The sequence below is a fragment of the Erinaceus europaeus genome, chromosome 4 (genome assembly GCF_950295315.1).
Source record: "Erinaceus europaeus chromosome 4, mEriEur2.1, whole genome shotgun sequence".
NCBI classification, from domain to species: domain Eukaryota; kingdom Metazoa; phylum Chordata; class Mammalia; order Eulipotyphla; family Erinaceidae; genus Erinaceus; species Erinaceus europaeus.
This window is the reverse complement of record NC_080165.1, coordinates 97,406,042-97,429,652: the sequence shown is the minus strand read 5'-3', so window position 1 is coordinate 97,429,652 and position 23,611 is coordinate 97,406,042. Positions and strand designations below refer to the sequence as shown.

The 23,611-nt window shown below is 42.8% G+C and overlaps 1 protein-coding gene across 3 annotated transcripts in view; it reads right to left on the bottom strand.

Moving 5' to 3' along the window:
- LARGE1 (LARGE xylosyl- and glucuronyltransferase 1) overlaps positions 1–23,611 on the bottom strand; it is a 705,604-nt gene that overhangs the window by 625,886 nt on the left and 56,107 nt on the right. The window contains exon 1 of one of the 3 annotated variants that reach the window (XM_060190106.1): positions 9,012–9,104. The exons of the other annotated variants lie outside the window; for them this stretch is intronic. Within the exon in view, the coding sequence (XP_060046089.1) occupies positions 9,012–9,076 (65 nt within the window). The 5' untranslated portion in view covers positions 9,077–9,104. Of the gene's footprint in view, positions 1–9,011; positions 9,105–23,611 lie in introns of those variants that run through there. 3 annotated transcript variants of the gene reach the window in all.

Genomic DNA, 23,611 nt, shown 5'->3' with positions numbered 1-23,611 from the left:
TTTCACAGAACAGAAAGAAATTGAGAGGAAAAGGGGGAGAGAGACAGAGAGACACCTGCAGGCTTGCTTCACCTCTCACAAAGCTTTCCTCGTGCAGGTGGAGACCAGGGGTTTGAATCTGGGTCCTTGTGCACTGTAATATGTGTGCTGAATCAGGTGTGCCACTGTCAGGTCCCAAAATTTATTTTCTCCATCTCTCCTCCCACCTTGATACACAGCTGCCTGCTCCACCCTGCAGATAATTCCATAGCCAACTCTCTCTCCTTCCCAACCTGGTATCTAAATATCATCACCATTATTCTATAAAGTATGGTTATTTTTATTAAACATTCTACTAGAGAATACTGGCATTTTCAAAAAGACATTAGCATGACTCTGCTTCAAGCTAGTAAATGCTAGCATATGTACTGACCCTTTTACCAAAAAGCATAGTGGGTAGCATTGTGTTTGGGGCTTAAAATCAGAGAAGTTGTCATATAAAACACCTTGTGAATGGTCATACACACAACACTCAATTCATGCACTTGTATTCTTCAATGAGTGTTCTAAGACCACCTCCTATGTGCTAAGCATTTGGAGGCACAGAAAGGAGCATAGGTCCTGCCCTCCAGGGACTTAAAAGTCCCAACTTTAAGGGGCTGTTACTGCTGGGGCAAACAGGGGTACAAATATGTTCATATTTATTTTTTAAATATATTTATTTATTTATTGTTGGATAGAGATAGAAATTGAAAGGGGAAGAGAGATAGAGAAGGAGAGAGACAGAGAGATACCTGCAGCCCTGCTCCACCCCTTGTGAAACTTTTCCTCTGCAGATGGGGGACAGCGGCTTGAACCTGGGTCCTTGTGCACTGTCATGTGTATGCTCAACCAGATGCACCAACACCTGGCCCCCTATGTCTATGTTTATCACATGTTAAGTATCCCAGCAATGGGAAAGGAGTGCTGACCTCAAAAGGGGATGACTAATAAAACTGTGTTTGGGAGGGAGAGAAGGAAGGAGGGAGGAGAAAAGGAGTTGGAAGAGGCAAACTCATGCACAAGTTGTGCACTAGGCCCTGGGTGACTGGGCTGGTGGGTGTGGCTAACTCAAAGAACTGTTGCCAGGAGACACTAATAAGTGATCCTAACATAGTATATCACAAAGCTTAACCACCTTTAACAGGAATCTTAGGCCCCGAATGACTGGGATGGAGACAGTCTCTGTACACATGCCCTCTGGATTCTATTCTGGGTGCTGCTCTGACTCACCCTGTCAGCTGGGGCTGCACACGCAATGCCTCATATTCCCAGAGGGCACTTAGCTCCCCCACAATACTGTGAAGGGCCTCAACTGCCTTTTACTGGCCCTGGACCCTCACCCCAAATGAAGCATGTGCCACTGCTCATAAAACAATCTAGTCCACAGACTTCCCTGTGGGCCTGAGTTGCTTGCATTCTAGCCTCTATTCTATTATTCACTGGGCAGAACTTTCTTAGGAGGAGGCCAATGGACTCACTGTCTGTATGCATTTCTACTTGCAGAAGCTAAAAGCTCACATGGGTAGGTCCACAGCTCCCTAACACAGCTAAATATCACAGGATGAGGCTGTGTGGAATCACCTGATCTACTTCTTACCAGAAGGTCTGTTCTTAGCAAGTCATTTCAAGGCACTCCTAGCCTCCTCTGTTGGATAGTAAGAAAATAACTGTGTTTACTCCACAATACTGTTAGTGGGATTAAATGAAATAAATAAAGTGCCCAAGTATTCAGTAGAAACTAGATTCACTTTCTATTTACTATGGCAAGACAGGGAGACAAACCCCAAGTACTATATCACTATCAGTTTACGGAGTTATCTGGTCTACCTGTGCCTCCCACATCCCTTATCATTTAAAGAAGAAAAGGGCTGAATAGATCTGCACTGACCATCCTATCATCTCTTGCACGCTAATTCTCAATCTCTTTGTGCATTTTTGTCACTCGGCTGGAGAGAATAATGTGAGGCATATGGAAATCCAGTATATGAATTCATGTAAGCAGCCTCTCCCATCTGCACAGCATTGACTTCCAAATGATAACAACAGGACATGCAATTATCCTAGGTCTCACATTTCTGTGGGAACTCCACCCAATACCACAGGGTCTATCATGAGAGGGGACCCCCGTGACCTCCCCCCCACCTCTATCAGCAATGATAGCTATGAAATGGCAGGTTTGGAATGCTACTACCTACATATTCACATAGGCAAATGAAAATCAGTCCCAAATATTCATGTAAAAACACTTGCCCTGAATGTCACTTTTTTTTTCCCCCTCCAGGGTTATTGCTGGGGCTTGGTGCCTGCACTACGAAACCACTGCTCCTGGAGGCCATTTTCCCTATTTTTGTTGCCCTTGTTGCTGTTATTATTATTGTTGTCATTGCTGTTGTTGTTGGATAGAACAAAGAGAAATTGAGAGAGGAGGGGGAGACAGAAAGGAGGAGAGAAAGATTGACACCTACAGACCTGCTTCACTGCTTGTGAAGCGACCCCCTTTGCAGGTGGGGAGCTGGGAGCTCGAACAGGAATCCTCACGTCGGTCCTTGCACTTTAGGCCATGTGCACTTAACCCACTACGCTACCACCCAACCCCCTTGAATGTCACATTTTAAAACACTAGACTGGGGGCTAGGTGGTAGTGTCAGACTGTGTTGAGAGCATGGACATGGGTTTGAGCCCTGGCTCAAACCTGCAGGGGCGGGACACTTCATGAGCAGTGAAGGTCTCTCTGCAGGTGTCTATCTCTCCCTCTCTACCTTCCCTTCCCATCTTAGTTTCTATCTGTCCTACCTAATAAAAAAAGGAGGGGGGAGGAAAAATGGCCACCAGGAGCAGTGGACTCGATGTGTAGGCACTGAGGCCCAGCAATAACCCTGGTGCAATTAAAAACAAACAAAAACAACAACCACACCAGACTGGATGATATTTGAGGTTATTCCTGTATCTACAATGATGATTTTGATGTTGTTAGTAATTGACCCTGCTGGGGACACTGGGCTGACATGAGAGATGGCATGACCCCTACATGGCCTGCAATGATCTCTGTCCATCTCTTCCCACAGCACACCCACCACCCACTACACCCTGGCTTCCTGCTGTCCATAGTGTTACCAGGCAATCTCCATCCCCTATCCAAGTGCATTATTTTCATCACAAGTGTTCGCACATGTATCATCATACTCACTCGCTCAATACTGACCCTTTCTAGTGTTGGCCTGGCTTCTGGTTTGATCTAATTCCACTTTTTATACATTTCTCACATGTCTGTCTGGGCCACAGTAGGGGTTAGCACACTGACATGACAATGCCACAGCCAACCAGGAAAGGCTCAAAAATATCAGAAGTGGGGCTGGGTGGTGACATACACAGTAGAGCACACATTATTTTTCTAGAGGACCCAAGTTCAAGGCCACCAGGAAAAGGCAGTCGCAAGGACAAGGATGATAGGCTGACAGTGATGGACACCAAGAGTATTGCCTGGCACCATTTTGCTCTAGGTTCTGTGCTTTGTGAGTGGTGAAGCAGGTCTGCAGCTGTCTCTCTTTCTCTATCTATCTATTTCCCCCATCCATCTCGATTTCTAGTTGTCTCTATCTAATAAATAAATAAATAAATAAATAAAATTTTAGGAAAATGGCTGCTGGAAACAATGGCATCATTGTGTAGGCACCAAGCCTCAGTGACAACTGTAGTGGCAGAGGAAGAGAAAGAGAGAGAAAGAAAAAGTGGGGGGAGAGAGAGAGAGAGAGAGTGAGCAAGGAAAAAAGAGGAAAAAAGAGGAGGCAGAAAGAGAATATAACAGAAAGTTATATGAATGAACCTCAAAACTAAAGGAATCATAAGTGCTTCAAAAGACTTGAAGGTGATGAGGATTCAGCACAAGGAAAGCAAGGAAGTGAAAACTAAGTTCTTGAACTGGGCTGAAAATGAGCAGAATTTAGATAGGAAGAGGGATTTCACTGGAGGATAAGGAGGAAACTGGGCTTTAAATTCTGATAAAGGCTATTTTCCCCTCCCCAGACCCGCTTTCCCTGTAAAGCCAGCCCCTAAACAGCCTCCTTCCACCTCATGTTTGCTGCCTGGCTTCTCTTTAACAGTCCTGACCCTCACTAACTGGCTCACCTTTTCTGTTCCTTGGGCCCTGACACAATGCTGAACTCTCCACACTGGCATCAAGTGTAGCCAGGCTAAAATTAGGATTGTTTTCATAGATATCTAGATTTCTCTGCAGCACACAAGTGGGGGATTTTTTTTTTTCCATTTTGACTGTAAAGCCAGTGCAGGGGACCTGGAAAATCTAAGTCTGCTCCCAATGTGGACATGCCCCTGCCCCAGCTGGCGTCCTGGTTTACCCAGTGGCTTGTCCTCACTGAATGATAAAAGTAGGAGCAGAAAGGGAAGGACAGAACACACAAAAAGCACCAGAGCTCTTGCAGATAGGACCCACCAGTCCTCCTGGAAAGGGGCCATTCCATCCTGGGTGGTGGGTCTACTTCCCACTGCAGAAAGCAGATCTTGCAAGATGGCTCAAACCATTTCTTGACACCATTTTGCTTTAGGTTCTGTGCTCAATGCTTCCCAGGGAGCCTCTCAGCTCATCTTGTATCTACCCTCAGGAATAACATTTAAAAAGATGTTGGAGTTGTAGCCCAGGAGGTGGTGCAGTGGAGAACCAGTGTGCTCTCAAGCATGAGGTCCTGAGTTTGATCTCTGGTACCCAGTTAAGCACACATATTACTTAAGCACAAAGACTGGGGTTTGAGCTCATGCTCCCCACCTACAGGGGGTCCGCTTCATGAGCTGTGTCTTTCTCTCCCCATCCCTATCTCCCCTTCCTCTCTCAATTTCTCTCTGTCCTATCTAATAAAAATTACAAGGGATGGGGGGGAAACTTGCCAATGTGGTAGAATCATAGGGCTGGCACCCAGCCCCAGTGACAACCCCGGTGGCAAAACAAACAAATAAACAAATCTTTAAGAACTATTATTGAATTCCCATCTCCTAGTATATACTTTAAAATGTGACCTTATTTGGACACAGGGACATTGCAGATGTAACTGAGATGAAGTCACATTGTAAAAGAGTGAGCCCTTTTTCCAGTGTGACTGATATCCTTATAAGTAGATAGCCAAGTGAAGGCAGGGAGACAGAAACAGGGAATGCCATGTGATCACAGGGCACTAGGGTAACGCATGTACCAGTCAATGAGTGCCAGAGACTGCTGGCAAACCAGTAGGAGCTAGGAAGAGGCAAGAAAGATTATAATACAGGTTTCAGAGAGGGTATGACACCTTTATTATAGACACCTAGTGTGCAGAACTGTCCAAGGATACATTTCTCTTGTTTGAAGTCACCTACTTTGCAACATTTTTTAAAGCAACTGCAAGAAACTAAGAATTCGTCACAATTCTAATGAAGATTTAGGTATTATTAAGAGACAAGTGGGTCTTGCAAAGGAGCACAATGAAGCTTAATAACAGCAAATGATACCAAGAGCAAATAACACAAACTAAGTGCTTTGAAGTTATTAACTAATTTAATCCCCAATAACAAGTCCATGAAGTTTTTCATTTTGAAGAAGAGGACCGAGAGCACTTGGTTGAACACATACATTACACATCACCATGTACCAAGGGCCTGGGTTTGTGCCCCTGCTTCCCATCTGCAGGGGGGACATTTCACAAGCAGTGAAGCAGGTCTGCAGGTGTCTGTATCTCTTTCTCTCTCCCTCTCTATCTTCTCCACCCCTCTTAATTTCTCTCTATCCTATTAATAAAATAAAAAGAATAACAAGAGGAGTAGAGTAGTAATGCACAGAAAAGTTCACTCATTTGCCTGCAGTCAGAGAGTTCATAAGTACTAAAGTTTAAAATAAATAGATAAATAAATAAAGCCAAACCCAGAATCTGTGCATTTACACACTATCACCACCTGCAACCTGAAGAGAGTACTTAATCTGGACTTGAACTCAGGAGGTCTCATCTTTCAAAGCCCATTCCTTGACATCTCTCTTAACTTTGGATTCCACCTGCCAAACAGAATGCTCTGTCTGCACTTAGCAGCCCCTTCAAAGACTTATTTGATGACACAAAAAAATTAATCAAATGAGCTATGGCATGTAAACATTCCATTAGTTCAAATTAAATTTAAGTGAGCTCCTTTTAGCAGTTAAGATTGACCAGGTCCATTGTGAGCAGCAGAAATCAAGAAAGGGACCACTAGGACATCGAGTAATAAGCAGGCAGAGAAAAAAAGATGTTGCCTCTCTTACTGATTCCTATTGATAAAACATTTTGTCCTGCCCCATAACTTACTGCCTTTCAGACATCAAGTTGTAGATGCTGCTATGATTCCATACCGACTTCCCTGGGCATACAACCTCAACAATGTGTCCTGGAACCTCATCTCTTCAGAGCCCTACCCCACCAAGGAAAGATAGAAACAGGCAGGGTATATGGATCGACCTGTCAACATCCATATTCAGTGGAGAAGCAATTACAGAGGCCAGACCTTCCACCTTCTGCATGCCAAAAAAAGATGTTTGGTCCTTACTCCCAGAGGGGGAGAAATGTTAGGGGAAGATGACCAGAGGACTCTGAACTCCAATCAGAGAGAGAAGAGGAAAAAAAGAAGGACATTTTGAAGCAGTAATAGGTGTAAATGTGACTTAAAATGGAAGAGAAAGCAGGACCATAGAGAAAATGGGCAAAGATATATGTACATATTCATAGAAATAATAGTCAACCCCTATCTGGACCATTTTCCAGTGGAGGAAATAGGGACAGAGAACTCTGGTGGTGGAAATGATGTGGAATCTAGTAATTTTGTAAATAAATATCAAATTACTAATAAAATAAAAAAGCAAGCAACATGGAAGTAAATCATCTCACTTGAGGATCTGCTGCAGTACATCATTTCAGTAAAATTCTGCCAGGGCTTCATATGGCTTCTTGCCTTCCTGTTTCTATTGCTCCCAGCAGACTTTTTTCTTTCTTTCTTTCTTTCTTTCTTTCTTTCTTTCTTTCTTTCTTTCTTTTTTTTTTTTTTTTTTACTTTTCTCTTTTTTCCCTGACAGAAGTTGACAGAGAAACAGAAAGCGAAAAGAAACACCACATCATGATTTGCACGGTATTCTCACATGGTGGTCAGGGTCTTAAGGCAGGATTCTTATGCGTGGGAATGTGTGTACTCTACCAAGTGAGTGATCTCCCAGTCCCATCTGTAAACTTTTAAAGAGCATCTATTGTGTGCTAGTAAGGTGTCAGGCAGTGGGAGTACAACAGACAAAGTCCCAGCCTAGAAACTGCTCAGTGGAAAGGACATAGAAGTAATCAGGGGCCGGGCAGTGGTGCACCAGGTTAAGCACGCATACATAGTACAAGGCACAAGAACCCACACAAAGATCCTGGTTCAAGCCCCTGTCTCCCTACCTGTGAGGATGGGGGGGGCGGGGGTCACTTCACAAACAGTTAAGTAGGTCTTTAAGTATCTTTCTTTTCCCATCTCTATCTTCCCCTCTCTCACAATTTCTCTTTTTCTATCCAATAAAAATGGAAAAGAAAAAAATATATATGACCTCCAGGAGCAGTGGATTCATAGTGCCAGCATGGAGCCTCAGCAATAACACTGGAGGCAAAAAAAAAAAAAAAAAACGAAGAAGAAGAAGTAATCAAACTCTCACATATCCTGGGGAGTAGTAGCACTGAGAACCCCTGAAGAGCAGAGTCCAGGACATACACCTGCTCAGGAAAAGGGCATGTGTTTTCAGAGCAGGTGTCAACTTAATGCCTCTTCAATCCTAAGCTTTTTTTTTTTTTCTTACTTTAAGGTTGAACACACACTTCCAACTCCCCTCCCTCCTTTATGTCCTCTGCAATTTTCCCCTGAAATAACTAATGCTGTCACTGCATTTGGTGACCAACAAAACAGTCAGCAATAGTCTGTGTTCATGACTGTTAACCCAGAATGAAATAAACTAAGTTCATTGGTCACCTTCAGAAAAAAAGTAAAGAACAGGAGCCCGGAGGTACCACAGTGGGTTAAGGGCGTGTGGCGCAAAGTGCAAGGACCAGCGAAAAGATCCCTGTTTGAGCCCCTGGCTCCCCACCTGCAGGGGAGTCACTTCACAATTGGTGAAGCAGGTCTGCAGGTATCTATCTATCTGTCTCCCCTTCTCTCTGTCTTCCCTTCCTCTCTCCATTTCTCTCTGTCCTATCCAATAGTGATGACAACAATAACTACAACAATAAAACAACAAGGGCAACAAAAAGGAATAAATAAATAATTATTTTTTAAAAAGTAAAGGATTAGAGCCTTGAGTAACTAAAATCAATGAGCTAATGAGCGGTGGTCATACATTCAACTCAACTACCCCAAGCTGGCATGGCCCCAAGAGAGCTCAGGGTGCAGCAGAAAGTAGCCAGGCTCCTTTCACAGGACCCGGGTATCTACCCTATAGGGTCCCCCAGGACCGACCAAGTAGCCCAAATGAGAGCTCAGACAACACACAGTCTTTATTCACTCTTGTTCCAAACACAGTTTGTATAGTCACAGAGCAGAGCCCAGCCCTTGGGCACATGAGAGCAGAAGCCCTTCTCTATCCTCTTCCTTCTTTTCTTTATCCTCCTCCTTCTCCTCTTCCTCTGCTTCTGCTTCTGCCTTCTCCCCCTCATCATCACCATCATCAATCATCACCACCATCAAAGTCATGTAGCAAGCCAAGGATGAATCCCTGCTATTCCTGTACCAATCAATCCTTGATTTTTCACATCTGTGAAGCAAGTACACACGTGAGATGTAAGAAACAGCGTTCAGCAAGGCGTGACCCTGGTTCATAGTGGGAGCCTATGCTGGGGGGCAGGCCAGCAGGAAGACCTGAGTCCCAGTGGACCTGGGATGGCAGCACAGAACTAACCAGCCTGATAAGGCACATCAACAAGATGTTACACTGCCAGCAGACCCCCGGGAGGAAAAGTATGCCCACTCACCTTTGCCCTATGACTAGGGGGCTACCCCATGTGGGGGCACAGGCCTGGCCGTCTCTCCCAGCCATGGTGCTATCCAGGGTGGCTGAATCTGCCCTGGTGAACACACAACCCTTGATCCTGAAGCAGCCTGGCTGTGTGTAGGCTTACTATTTCTGCCCTGCCCACAAAAAGCCTTTGGATTGGCGTGCAGATTTCTTTTTTTAACCACCTCAGCAGGAGCCAGGCACACCCTGATGAGCTCGAGCTGTTCCCGGACTAAGGAGACACACTGTGGAGCTGATTTGTGTGGCCTTTTCTGAATGGTGGCAAATGGTGACCTTGCCCCGCCCAGCTCCAATGTCCTCCATAAGTGTACCTGATGCCCACTCCCCAGGAGCTCTGATGCAGGAGGTCAGCAGATGGCTGAGTTGAGCACAGGCACCCCAAGTGAACCACAGGACAGATGGGGTTCAGGGAGCTCTGGCCTCTTCTGTAGCCTGATCACTGCTCCTGACAAGGAGCACAGGGCCAGAGTTCAGTGCCTGGCCGCTGGCCAGCTGTGGTCACACTGCTGGGGACTACATGGCTGGGCTCTAATGAGTCTGCCACCAAATCCTATAGGATCTCAGCTCCCATTCAGGTGCCCTACTCCTCTCTCCCACTGCTACTTGCCCTCCTTATTCCCCTCCTATCAGGTCACATCTGCATCCTGTTGAGTCCTGCCCCTTCTACCCAAACTCCCAAAAAGCCAAGTTCAAGTCCTACCTCCCCACAGCACCCCTACATGAGCCCTGCCCCTTCACCTCTCACTACACACTCCAGCATTCTCTCTCCTTTCCTCCCCACGGGATTCCTCTCTACCTCCTTCTCTCCCCTCCCCTCCTTAGCTCAGAGCACTGAAAGGAAACAAGAAGACAGGGTCTCCACACTGCACACTGTCTGCCCCATCTTTGTCCACCCCAGGACTCTTGGCTCTTTGTGGGACTGTCATAGAGGAGCCCCAAGGGCTCAGTACCACAGGTTAGTGATAGCAGGCACAGATACCCAGCTCATTGGCTACAGTAAGGAAAAGTGCAGCTCCTGGCTGACCTGCCATTACATCTTTCAGCTAAGGTCTCCAGGCAGGATCCAAAGAGCAAATCCAAGGAAGTGAAGAGGCCGAAATGGGGTGATTTACTCAACAAACAATAGCTATGCGTACCTTTTACATATATACAAATAATACATATGTATGTATCATTTATATATACCAAATGTATATCACTTATTTTACATGTGCATTATATGATGCTTACATATAAACATACATTATATACATATGTGTATGTTGTGTATGAGTATTTCTTTTTAAAAAAATTTTTATTGGGAGATTAATGTTTTACATTTGACAGTAAATACATAGTTTGTACATGCATAACATTTCTCAGTTTTCCACATAACAATACAACCCCCACTAGGTTCTCTGTCATCCTTTTTTGGACCTGTACTCTACTCCCTCCCACTTACCCCAGAGTCTTTTACTTTGGTGCAATACAGGTTCACTTGTGTTTTCTCTTCTGATTTTGTTTTTCAACTTCTGCCTGAGAGTGAGATCATCCCATATTTATCCTTCTATTTCTGACTTACTTCATTTAACATGATTTCTTCAAGCTCCATCCAAGATGGGCTGAAAACGGTGAAGTCACCATTTTTAATAGCTGAGTAGTATTCCATTTTGTGTGTATATATATATCACAACTTGCTCAGCCACTCTTCTGTTGTTGGACACCTGGGTTGCTTCTGGGTTTTGGCTATTACAAATTGTACTGCTATGAACATAGGTATACACAAATCTTTTGGGATGGATGTGTTGGGTTCCTTAGGATATATCCCCAGGAGAGGAACTGAAGGAGTATAAGGTAGGTACAATTCTAGCCTTCTCAAGAGTTCTCCAGACTCCTCTCCACAGGAGTTAGACCAACTTACATTCCCACCAGCAGTGAAGGAGGGTTCCTTTGATCCCACAACCTATCTAGCATTTGTTGCTACTACCTTTTCTGATGTATGACATTCTCACAGGAGTGAAGTGGTATCTCATTGTTGTCTTGATTTTCATTTCTCCGACAATCAAAGACTTAGAACATTTCTTGCATGTGTTTCTCAGCCTTTTGGATCTCTTCTGTGGTGAATATTTTGTCCATGTCCTCTCCCAATTTTTGGATGGGGTCATTTGGTTTCTTGTTGCTGAGTTTGGTAAGTTCTCTATATGATGGCTATTAGCCTCTTGTCTGATGTATGGCATGTAAAGATCTTCTCCCATTCTGTGAGGGGTCTCTTTGTTTGAGTATTGGTTTCTTTTGCTGTGCAGAAGCTTTTTAATTTGATGTAGTCCCATAGGTTTATACTTGCCTTAGTCCTCTTTGTAACTGGATTCCTTTTATTGAAGGTGTATTAAAAATTTATGCGGAAAAGAATTTTGCCAATATTTTCCTCTGATAGTTTCTGGTGTGGCATCCAAGTCATTAATTCACCTGGAATTTACTTTTGTGTTTGGTGAAATGTAGTGGTTCAGTTTCATTCTTCTGCATGTTTCAACCCATTTTTTCCAACACCATTTGTTGAAGAGACTCTGCTTTCCCCATGTAATAGTCTGGGCCCCATTGTCAAAGATTAGATGTCCATAGGTGTGGGGGCTTACTTCTGGGCTCTCAATTCTATTCCACTGGTCAGTGTGTCTATTCATGTTCCAGTACCAAGCAGTTTTGATGACAGCGGCCCTATAATATAGTTTGAGATCTGGAAGTGTGATGCCTCCAGTTCTGTTCTTTCTTCTCAAGATTGTTTTGCCAATTCTAGGACTTTTCTGGTTCCAGATAAACATTTGTAGCATTTGTTCTAGTCTCCTAAAAATGTGGTTAGGAACTTGATGAGGATAGCACCAAATTTGTATATAGTTCTGGGTAATTTATTCATTTTGATGATGTTAATTCATCCAACACATAAACATGGAATATCTTCCCACTTCTTTGTGTCTTTCCTTGAGTAGTGACTCATAATTTCTAGTATACAAGTCCTTCACTTCTTTGGTTAGGTTTATTCCTAGGTATTTTATTGTTTTGTTGCTATAGAAGAAGGAATTGACTTCTGGATTTCAACTTCTTCTAAGTTAGTGTTGTATAGAGGAATGCCACTGACTTTTGAGTGTTAATTTTGTAGCCTGACCCCTTACTGTATTGCCTGATGATTTCCAAAAGTTTCCTGCTGGATTCTTTAGGTTTTTCTATGTATATTATCATATCATCTGCAAATAGTGGCAGCTTAACTTCTTCTCTTCCAATCTGTATCCCTTTAATTCCTTGCTCCTGCCTGATTGGTATGGCAAGAACTTCCAACACTATGTTGAGTAGTAATGGTGATAATGGATAACACTGTCTAGTACCTAGCTTGAAGCGAAATGCTTCCAGTTTTCAGCATTGAGTATGATGTTGGCTATAGGTTTGCTATATATAGACTCCGCTATCTTGAGGAATTTCCCATCTATTCCCATTTTTTGTAGCATTTTGATCACAAAGGGATGTTGGATCTTGTCAAAGGCTTGCTTTTCATCTATTGATATGACCATGTGGTTTTTGGTCTTGCTTTTATTGATGTGGTGCATCACACTGACTGATTTACATATATTAAACCAATCTTGCATCCCTGGGATAAACTCCACGTGGTCATAATGAACAATCTTTTTTTTTTTTTTGCCTTCAGGGTTATTGCTGGGGCTCGGTGCCTGCACTACAAATCCACTGCTCCTGGAGGCTATTTTACCCATTTTGTTGCCCTTACTGTTGTGCCTGTTGTAGTTGTTATTGTTGTCATAGCTGTTGTTGTTGTTGGATAGGACAGGGAGAAATGGAGAGAGGAGGGGAAGACAGAAAGGAGGAGAGAAAGACAGACACCTGCAAACCTGCTTCACCACTTGCGAAGCACCCTCCTACAGATGGGGAACCGGGGGCTCTAAAAGGGATCCTTACACTGGACCTTGCACTTTAAACAATCATTTTAATATACTCCTGTATCCAGTTGGCTAGAATTTTGTTCAATATTTTAGCATCTATGTTCATCAGAAATATTGGTCTGTAGTTTCCTTTTTTGGTTGTGTCCCTGGCTGCTTTTAGTATCATAGTAATGTTGGCTTCATAGAAGCTGGAAGGGAATATTCCTGTGTCTTCAGTCTTCTGGACGACTTTTAAAAGTAGAGGTGTTAAGTCTTCCTTGACGGTTTTGTAGAATTCATTTATAAAACCAACTGGTACAGGACTTTTATTCTTGGGGAGGTTTCTATAACTGTTTCAATTTTATTGACTATGATGGGCCTGTTCATATTATCTAGTTCTTCTTTATTTAATTTTGGAAATTCATAGGTATCTAGGAAATCATCCATTTCTTCCAGGTTCTCTAGCTTGATGGCATATAGTTGTTCATAGGAGACTCGCATGGTAATGTTGAATTTCTGTGGTATCTGTTGTGATATCTCCTCTTTCATTTACAATCCAATTTATTTGGGTCTTCTCCTTTTTTTGTTTTGTGAGTCTGGGTAAAGGTTTGTTAATTTTGTTCACTTTTTTGAAGAACTGACATTTACTTTTGTTAATCTTTTGTATGGTTTTCTTATTGTCAATGTTATTTTTTTCTGTCCTAACTTTAGTTATTTCTGTCCTTTTGCTTGCTTTAGGGTTCCTTTGTTCTTCTTCTTCTAGGTCTTTAAGATGTGCAATCAGGTTGTTTATTTGTGCTTTTTCTTGTTTCCTAATGCATGCTTGTATGTCTATGAACTTCTCTCTCAGTATTGCCTTAGCTGTGTCCCAAATATTTTGATAGCTTGTGTCTTCATTTTCATTGAAGTCTCAAAACATTTTCATTTCTTCCTTTATTTCCTCTTTGACCCAGTAGTTGTTTAGTAGTGTACTGTTGAGCTTCCACATTTTGGGACTATTAATAATCTTTTGTTTGTGTATGTGTATATATTTCTCACATATACAGTGTTCACTATTTTAAGTGGGTCATCAAATAAATTGCTTTTGACTTTTTAAAATTAAAACTAGTAAATCTGTTCAGGGGGGTGCCTTTTCAATAAACAGATTTAATCTTTAAGATATAAATCTGGATAGAGACAATGATGAATCCTGCTGTTAAAAATCATCTACAAGAATATCAGCAGCTGCTAGAAATAGCAAAGAGGAATACCTGAGAATACAACAAGACAAGAATCAGAATACTTTAGGAACGCACCAAGTCATGGGTGAGTGCAAACACATGTATTTGGTGGACAGAGCAGGGCCTAGGGAGAGATTCCTAGGGCTAAAAGTCCGTATCTATCCTGGAGTGGCTGGTAACAGTCTGGAAGTTTGCCAGTCTGTGTTTTATCAACAAATAGACTGAGGAAGGAAGGAGAGGATCCTTTAAGGTTCAGCAAATGCAACTGTGTGCCTCGTTTGCTGGAGAAGCAGAGCAGAGGTCCTGTGCTGACATGTGGGGGGGGGGGGGAGGGCACAGAGAACTAACCAGGAAATTCAGGAGAAGATCTACACCACAGTGGTCTAGAGATGGGGCTGTATATTGGAAGCCTTTCCACAATGTTCTCCTGATGAATTGGGAGACAATGTGAATACTTGCCTAAGAAGCCATGAAGTACAAACAGGACTTCTTTACAAACTCACAGGTCCAAGGACTGTTGGCTGGCTGGCATGGCTCTAGCTGCTGGCAGAATGGCCAAATTGAGCCTGGAGCTTTGGACACTCAGGGCATGGAAATCTCTTTGCATAACCACTGTACTATCTTTCCCCCACCCTATTTTATCTCTTGGGTAGGGTGACTAATAAAGCTAAAGCATCTACTTATAGTTAATAAGCCCAACAGGGCAGATAAAGAACAAAAGAGGGTTTAACAACCACTGCGCTTAACACACTGTTTGAGATAACATTGAAATAACTATTAATTTCCACAACTGTGAATTATTTAAGTACCTTACATAGAAACAAGTCAATTTAGGCAAGTGTGATAGCTGGATTGAAAAGGATGGAGAGATACCTCAGAATTAAACCAAAAAGAAACATGGGAGAAATTAGCAAGGACAAAAGCCCAGGTAAAAAACCCCCAAAAAGGTAGAAGAACATAAGAATGAGGACAACATCCAAACACTAATTGAGGCACTAGTCATAGAAGTGAAGAAAGCTTTTGAAAGTAATATCATCAGAAAAAGGGGAGACAGCATATAAGACTTGGACAGAAACGCTATCTCAAGGTAGGGAGCTGAAAGGTGAAACAGCTGAGCTAACAGCACAACTAGCTGAACAAGCTAACACAGTATCAGAACAAGGAAACAAAATAGTTGACCTACAGAAAACAACTGAAAGGAGAGAGATAGAGTAAGTGAGGCAGAAAACAGAATTAGCAAAACTGAGGATGCATTAGAAAAAACTAATAAAAAATTAAGAGATCTCAAAGAGATTAAGAGATACTGAAAACAACAATAGAGACACCTAGGATGACTTCAAAAGAAGAAATATACACATTATTGGCTTGCCAGAGGAAGAAAGAGAGGGAGGGGAAGAAAACATTCTACAGGACATAATAATTGAGAACTTTCTCTTCTAGAAAAGATAAAAGACATAAAAGTTCAAGAGCTCAGAGGGTCCTAAACAGAATCAACCCAGATTTAAAGACACCAAGAAACATCATATTTAGAATGAAAAGGAATAGGGATAAAGTAAGGATCCTGAAGGCTGCCAGAGAAAAACAAAGACTCACTTATGGAGGAAAACCCAAAGATTAGCAGCAGACTTCTCCACACAAAAACACTAAAGGCCATAAGAGAATGGTAAGATATTTATTGAGTGCTCAATGAGAAAGAATTTCAACCAAGACTACTGTATCCTGCTAGACTGTCATTCAGACTAGATGGAGGCATAAAAACCTTCTCTGATAATTAACTATCACCAAGTGTGCCATGCAAGAAGTTCTGAAAGGTCTCCTGTAAGCAATCTCATCACCATAAACATGCAATATATCAGAACACTCTAAAAATTTAGAATAACGGCATTAAATATCTTCAATCTATGATATCAGTAAAATGTCAGTGGCCTAAATTCACCTATCAAAAGGCACAGAGTAATATGGATCAAACAACACAACATAGCCGTATGTCGTCTGAAGAAAGCACACATTTAACTCAATAAGACAAACACAGACTCACAGTGAAAGGATGGAAAACTATCAATAGGAGGACTAACAATTATTAACATCTATGCACAACAAATTCAAGAGCATTCAAATCACCCCAAGTATCTTCTCAGACCACAGTGAAGTAAAACTAACATTTAAAAACAAATAGAAAATTGTTAAAAGACACAGAATTTGGAATCTAAACAACATACTGCTTAAGAACAACTGGGTCAGAGAGACACTCAAGCAAGAAATTCAAATGTTCTTGGAAACAAATGAAAATGAAGACACAAGCTATCAAAACAGTTGGGACACTGTAAATCAGTATTGAGAGGGAAACTCATAGTCATACAATCACATATTAAAGAACAGAAAAAGCTCAGATAAACAACCTTACTGTACACCTTAAGGACATAGAGGAAGAGGAACAAAGGCAACCAGAAGGACAGAAATCACTAAAGCAACCAGAAGGACAGAAATCACTAAAGTTAGAGCAGAAATAAACAACATCAAAAATAAGAGAACCATAAAAAAGATCAATGAAGCCAAATGTTGGTTCTTTGAAAAATTAAACAAGATTGACAAAGCCCTAGCCAGACTCACTAAACAAAAAAGATTCAAACTAATAGAATTGTAAACAATAGAGGAGATATCACAACTGACACCAAAGAAATCCAGAAAATCATGCGAAACTACTATGAAGAACTATACGCCACCAAGCTAGAAAATCTGGAAGAAATGGAAAAATTCCTAGAAACCATATGCCCTTCCAAAACTGAACCAAGAAGAACTACAAAACCTAAATACACCAATCACAGACAAAGAAATCGAAACAGTTATTAAGAATCTCCCCAGCAACAAAAGTCCTGGACCAGATGGCTTCACAAATGAATTCTACAAAACCTTCAGGAAACAATTAATACTCATACTTCTAAAGTTCTTCCACAAGATCGAAGAAACAGGAACACTCCCTTCCACCTTCTATGAAGCCAACATCACCCTGATATCAAAAGCAGATAGGGACACAACAAAAAAGGAAAACTACAGACCAATATCTCTGATGAACATAGATGCCAAAATATTAAGCAAGATCTTGGCCAACCGGATATAACAGTATATCAAAAATACTGTTCATCATGACCAAGTGGGATTTATCCCAGGAATGCAAGGCTGGTTCAACATACATAAGTCAATCAATGTCATTCACCACATCAATAAAAGCAAAGCCAAAAACCACATGATTATCTCAATAGATGCAGAGAAAGCCTTTGACAAAATCCAACACACATTCATGCTCAAAACTCTACAAAAAAATGGGAATAGACGGGAAATTCCTCAAGATAGTGGAATCTATATATAGCAAACCTACAGACAACATCATACTCAATGGACAGAAGCTGAAAGCATTCCCCCTCAGATCGGGGACTAGACAGGGCTATCCACTATCACCATTACTCTTCAACATAGTATTAGAAGTTCTTGCCATAGCAATCAGGCAAGAGAAAGAAATCAAAGGAATACAGATTGGAAGGGAAGAAGTCAAGCTCTCACTATTTGCAGATGATATGATAGTATACACAGAAAAACCTATAGAATCCACCAGAAAAATACTGGAAGTTATTAGGCAATATAGCAAGGTGTCAGGCTACAAAATCAATGTACAAAAATCAGTGGCATTTCATGCAAACACTAAATCTGAAGAAGAAGACATCCAGAAATCACTCACATTCACTGTTGCAGCAAAATCAATAAAATACCTAGGAATAAAGTTGACCAAAGAAGTGTAAGACTTGTATACTGAAAATTATGAGTCGCTATTCAAGGAAATAGAAACTGATACCAAGAAATGGAAAGACATCCCATGCTCATGGATTGGAAGAATAAATATCATCAAAATGAATATTCTCCTCAGAGCCATATACAAATTTAATGTGATACCCATTAAAGTTCCAAGTTTCTTTAAGAGAATAGAAGAAAAACTTCAATCATTTATCTGGAACCAGAAAACACCTAAATTGCGAAAACCATCTTGAGGAAAAGAAACAGAAATGTAGGCATCACACTCCCAGATCTCAAACTATATTATAAGGCCACCATTATCAAAACAGCCTGGTACTGGAACAAAAATAGGCACACAGACCAGTGGAACAGAATTGAAAGCCCAGAACTAATTCCTCAGACCTGTGGACATCTAATCTTTGATAAAGGAGCCCAAAGTATTAAGTGGAGGGAGGAGGCTCTCTTCAATAAATGATACTGGGAAAACTGGGTTGAAACATGCAGAAGAATTAAATTGAACCACCTTATCTCACCAGAAACAAAAATCAACCCCAAGTGGATCAAGGACCTGGATTTTAGACCAGAAACTATCAAATACTTAGAGAAAACATTGGTGAAGCAATTTCCCACCTAAACCTCAAGGACATCGTTGATGAAACAAACCCAATTGCAAGGAAGACTAAAGTAGAAACAGACCATGGGACTACATCAAATTGAAAAGCTTCTGCACAGCCAAAAAAACTATCACACAAACAAAGAGACCCCTCACAGAATGGGAGAAGATCTTCACATGCCAAACATCAGACAAGAGACTAATCACCAAAATATACGAAGAGCTCAGCAAACTTAGCACCAAAAAAGCAAATGTCCCCATCCAAAAATGGGCAGAGGATATGAACAAAACATTCACTTCAGAGGAGATCTAAAAGGCTAACAAACATATGAAAAACTGCTCCAGGTCGCTGATTGTCAGAGAAATACAAATAAAGACAGCACTGAGGTACCACCTCACTCCTGTGAGAATGGCATACGTCCTTACACATTTTGACCTGGGGACAGTGAGGAGGCAGGCATGGCAAATCTGGTTAAGTGCACACATTACAGTGCACAAGGACCCAGGTTCAAGCCCCTGGTCCCCACCTGCAGGGGGAAAGCTTCAAGAGTGGTAAAGCAGAGCTGCAGGTGTCTGTCTTGTGTCTTTCCCTCTCTATCTCCCTTACCTTCTCAATTTCTTTGTCTCTATCCAATAATAATTTTTTTAAATCCATAAAAATTAAACTTTTAAAAAGGATTTTTTAAATTTTTTATCTTTATTTATTTACTGGATAGAGACTGTCAGAAATCGAGTGGAAGGGAGAGACAGAGAGGGAGAGAGACAGAAAGACACCTGCAACCCTGCTTCACCACTCACAAAGCTTTCCTCCTGCAGGTGGGGACTAGGGGCTTGAACCTGGGTCCTTGAGCATTGCAACATGTGCACTCAACCAGGTGCACCACCACCCGGCCCTTAAAAAAGGATAATTTAACCCTCCATTTACCAGATTAGATTCTCAGGAAGTATGTAATTAAATTCCACATCAGTTGCTCTAGGGTTATAAGACTGTGGGTCAGGAACCAATCCAGTCTGTGCCTCAGTTTCCCTGCTTATAAACCAGGAATACTAAGCTACCCAGCATACCAGATTGCTCTGAGGCTCTAAGAGAATCTGTGAACACCTTCATCCTCCTCCTGTGGGCTTGAATGGAGACTTCAACAGGTCACTCAGAAATCTCTTACACAAATCAATTCATCCACATGACCATTGTGATTCCCATTTCACAGATAAACAGAGAGGTCTGTTCTGTCCAAAAGCCACATACCTGAAGAGAAGGCAGTATTCAGTCCACAGAATCTGGCTCCAGGTTATATCAGAGAAAAAAATGTCTAGTAACTAGAATCTCTAAGATTATGGCAGTATTAGCTTGATTTTATTTTGTCATCAGGGTTATCACTGGGGTTCCAGGCCTACAAAATGAATATACCACACTGGTGATCTTTTTTTTTTTTTATGAGAGAGACAGAGAAATTGAGGGAAAAGAGAGAGACACCCACAGAACTGACTCACCACTCATAAAGATCCCTCCCCTGACCCCCTGCAGGTGGGAATTGGGGGATTGAACCTGAGTCTGTGCATTGTGACATGCGTACTCTACTGGGTATGCCACATCCCAGCCCAGCCCCACTTTATTTTTATCAGAACCAGTCACTTGCAGAGGAGTGCTCGTATTTTGCCTCTGAATGAAAGCTCTCTCTTATGGGCATGGAGCCTGGTTTCTGCTTGTGCCCACTGGATGCTCCCATTATACTGAAGGTAAGATGAAGTACAGGAAGCTGCCTGTACTCAGCTTGACAGAGTCGAGTGAGCAGAATTCTCTGGGCCAAAAAGGTGGGAGATACCTCCATCCCAGAACTGTTGGCAGAGCTCTCTGTGACCTGGGCCAACTGCAGAATGACAGGCACCACCCGTCCCTTTTGACTGGGGAGCAGTGGGGGCAGAGGGCAGCAAGGCACAGAGAGCACAGCCTCCCCACCTGAAACGCACGTGCCCACCTCCTACCAGCTGGGAGAAAGTCCTCTGCCTTCCTGGCATCAAAAGCAGCCCCTTGTCAGAGTCTCTGTGCAGCAGGTGGAGGTAAACACATTGGGTTTATCAGTTATGTCTACTTCTCTATCCTAAAGCTGGTTATACAGCTGGGCTCCACTTTGTAAAGCATCATGCTGCACTTTATTTTTTGTTTATTTTTTATTGGGGGATTAATGGCTTACATTACAGTCAATAGTAAATACAGTTGTTGATACATGTGTAAAATTTCTCAGTTTTCTGCAAAACATGCTCACCCTCCACCTAGGTCCTCTTCCATCAGGATCTGACCCCCAGAGTCCTTTACTCTGGTGGAATATACCAGCTGCACTTTATTTCTGTGAAAGATAAGGGAGATGGGGAAGGGAGAGAAAGCGAGGGGAGAGGAGGGGAGAGGGAGACAGGAGGGGGAGGGGGAAGGGGAGGGAAGGGAAGGGAGGGGGAAGGGGAATGGGAGGGGGAAGGGGAATGGGAGGGGGAAGGGGAAAGGGAGGGGAAGGGGAAGGGAGGAGGGGGAAGGGAGGAGGGGGAGGGGAGGGGGAAGGTAGGGTAAGGGAGAGGAGGGGGAGGGGAGGGGAAGGGAGGGGGGAGAGGAGTGGAGGGGAAGAGAAAGGAGAGCAGAGGAGAGGGGAGGGGAGGGGAGGGGAGGAGAGGAGAGGAGAGGAGAGGAGAGGAGAAGAGAGGGAAGGGGAGGGGAGGGGAGGGGAGGGGAGGGGAGGAGAGGAGAGGAGAGGAGAGGAGAGGAGAGGAGAGGAGAGGAGAAGAGAGGGAAGGGGAGGGGAGGGGAGGGGAGGGGAGGGGAGGGGAGGAGAGGAGAGGAGAGGAGAGGAGAGGAGAGGAGAGGAGAGGAGAGGAGAGGAGAGGAGAGGAGAGGAGAGGAGAGGAGAGGGAGAAAGCACCTCTCCACCATCCATGACATTCCTCTGCTTCTCTCATGTGGTGCCGGGCAAGAGCCCAGAGCCTCCTCACACATGCCAGGCAGGTGTTCTACTCCTGGTATCGTATGTATTCTATCAGCTTAGATTCTATTTCTGCTGGTCACTGCTATAATCCTCTACACAACGGCAGTTCCCTCCTAAAAAAAACATTTTTTATTATCTTTATTTATTGGATAGAGACAGTCATACATTGAGAGAGTAGGGGAGATAGAGAGGGACAGAACAGACAGAGAAACACCTGCAACATTGCTTCACCACTCACAAAGCGTCCCTCAAAGGGGTTCGAACCTGGTCCCTATGCGCTATAATGTGCACTCAACCGGGTGTGCCACTGCACAAGTCCCCCTTCCCTCTGTCAAATCAATTTTCATCCCTCATTCTTAAGTTGTTCTGTCTCAATACATAAATACATTTCAGGCAAAATTCCATAATCATAGGCAATATGTGTGATCATGTCTAAGGCCATGTGGTTAATGAATAACAGAGTCAGAATCTGTCCCCAGGTCCCAGTGGACACCAAGCCTGACTCTCGCCAGAACTTTCACCAGTAATTCATCTCTGTCTCTTAATCTGTTTCTTCAACAGGAGCCTCTCTGCAGCCTCCCAGAAAGGGAAAAGATCCTTGTCACCAGGATCACCAAAGGCTGAGTGTGTGGTGTGTTTTGTTTGTTTATTTTCACCACCAGGGTTATTGCTGGGCTTGGTGCTGGACACTATGAATCCACCACTTGTGGCAGCCATTTTCTTCCTTCCTTCCTTCCTTCCTTCCTTCCTTCCTTCCTTCCTTCCTTCCTTTCTTAATTTCTCTAGTATTTTTTTTTCTTTTTTTGATAGGACAGAGAGAAATTAAGAAAGGAGGAGGAGACAGAGAGGGCGAGAACAAGACAAATACCTGCAGACTTGCTTCATTACTTGTGAAACATCTTCCCTGCAGCTAGGGACCAGGGGCTTGAACCAAGATATTTGAGCATGGTAATGTGCTAATGTGACTCAACCAGGTAGGTCACTGCCTAGCTCCCCCGTGTTTTAAGAGGCAAGATTTTTTAAATTCCTTAAACAGTATGTGGATAAGTATGGGCAGATAAAATTAGGGTGGGTAATAGCCCAAATGTCTTTAATATCTGGTGACCCAGTGACAATTCCATTCTCAGCTCCTTGAGCACACAGGGTGCACACACAGTACCATAGCTCTAACTATTTCGAGATGGGAGACAGTGGACTAAGCACACTAGACCTCAGGGGAGTTAAAAGTGAATCCTCAGGAATCGGGTAGTAGTGCAGTGGGTTAGGCGCAGGTGGCACAAAGCACAAGGACTGGTGAAGGATCCCGGTTTGAGCCCCCAGCTCCCCACCTGCAGGGGAGTCGCTTCACAAGTGATGAAGCAGGTCTGCAGGTGTCTATCTTTCTCTCCTCCTCTGTCTTCCCCTCCTCTCTCCATTTCTCTCTGTCCTATCCAACAATGACAATAACATAATAACTACAACAATAAAACAACAAGGACAGCAAAAGGGAATAAAGAAATATTTTCTAAAATAAAATAAATTTTTTAAAAAACGAATCCTCCAAGGCCCCAGCGAGGAGTAGTGGATAAAGCCTGGGACTCTCGGGCACAAGATTCTGTGTTTCATCCCTGGCATCTCATGTGCCAGGGTGATGCTCTGTTTTTTGTTTGTTTGCTTTTGTTTTGTATTCTTCTCCCTTCCACCCCTTAAATAAATAAATCTTAAAAAAAAAAACTAATCCTCTCATCACATGAATTCTCTTTGCTAGTTTTACACATGCAAAAATCAACTGAAAGAAATGGCTCACTGACTAGTCCAGCCACCCAGCTAGTTAAGTAGAAAAGGTAAAACTCAAGCTGGCAAAATAGATCACTTGCACAGCACACTGCTTTGCCATCCACACGACCCAGGTTTGAGTCCAACTCCCACTCACTGAAGGAAGCTTTGGTGTTGTGATCTCTTTTGCTCTCTCTCACTCTCTGCCTCTATATAAACTAAAAAGATAAATAAAGCTGGAACTCAAACCCAGTCCTGATTAGTAACTACAAATCCACCTTCCTTGTCTAAACTAATTGTTTGCATTTGTTTGG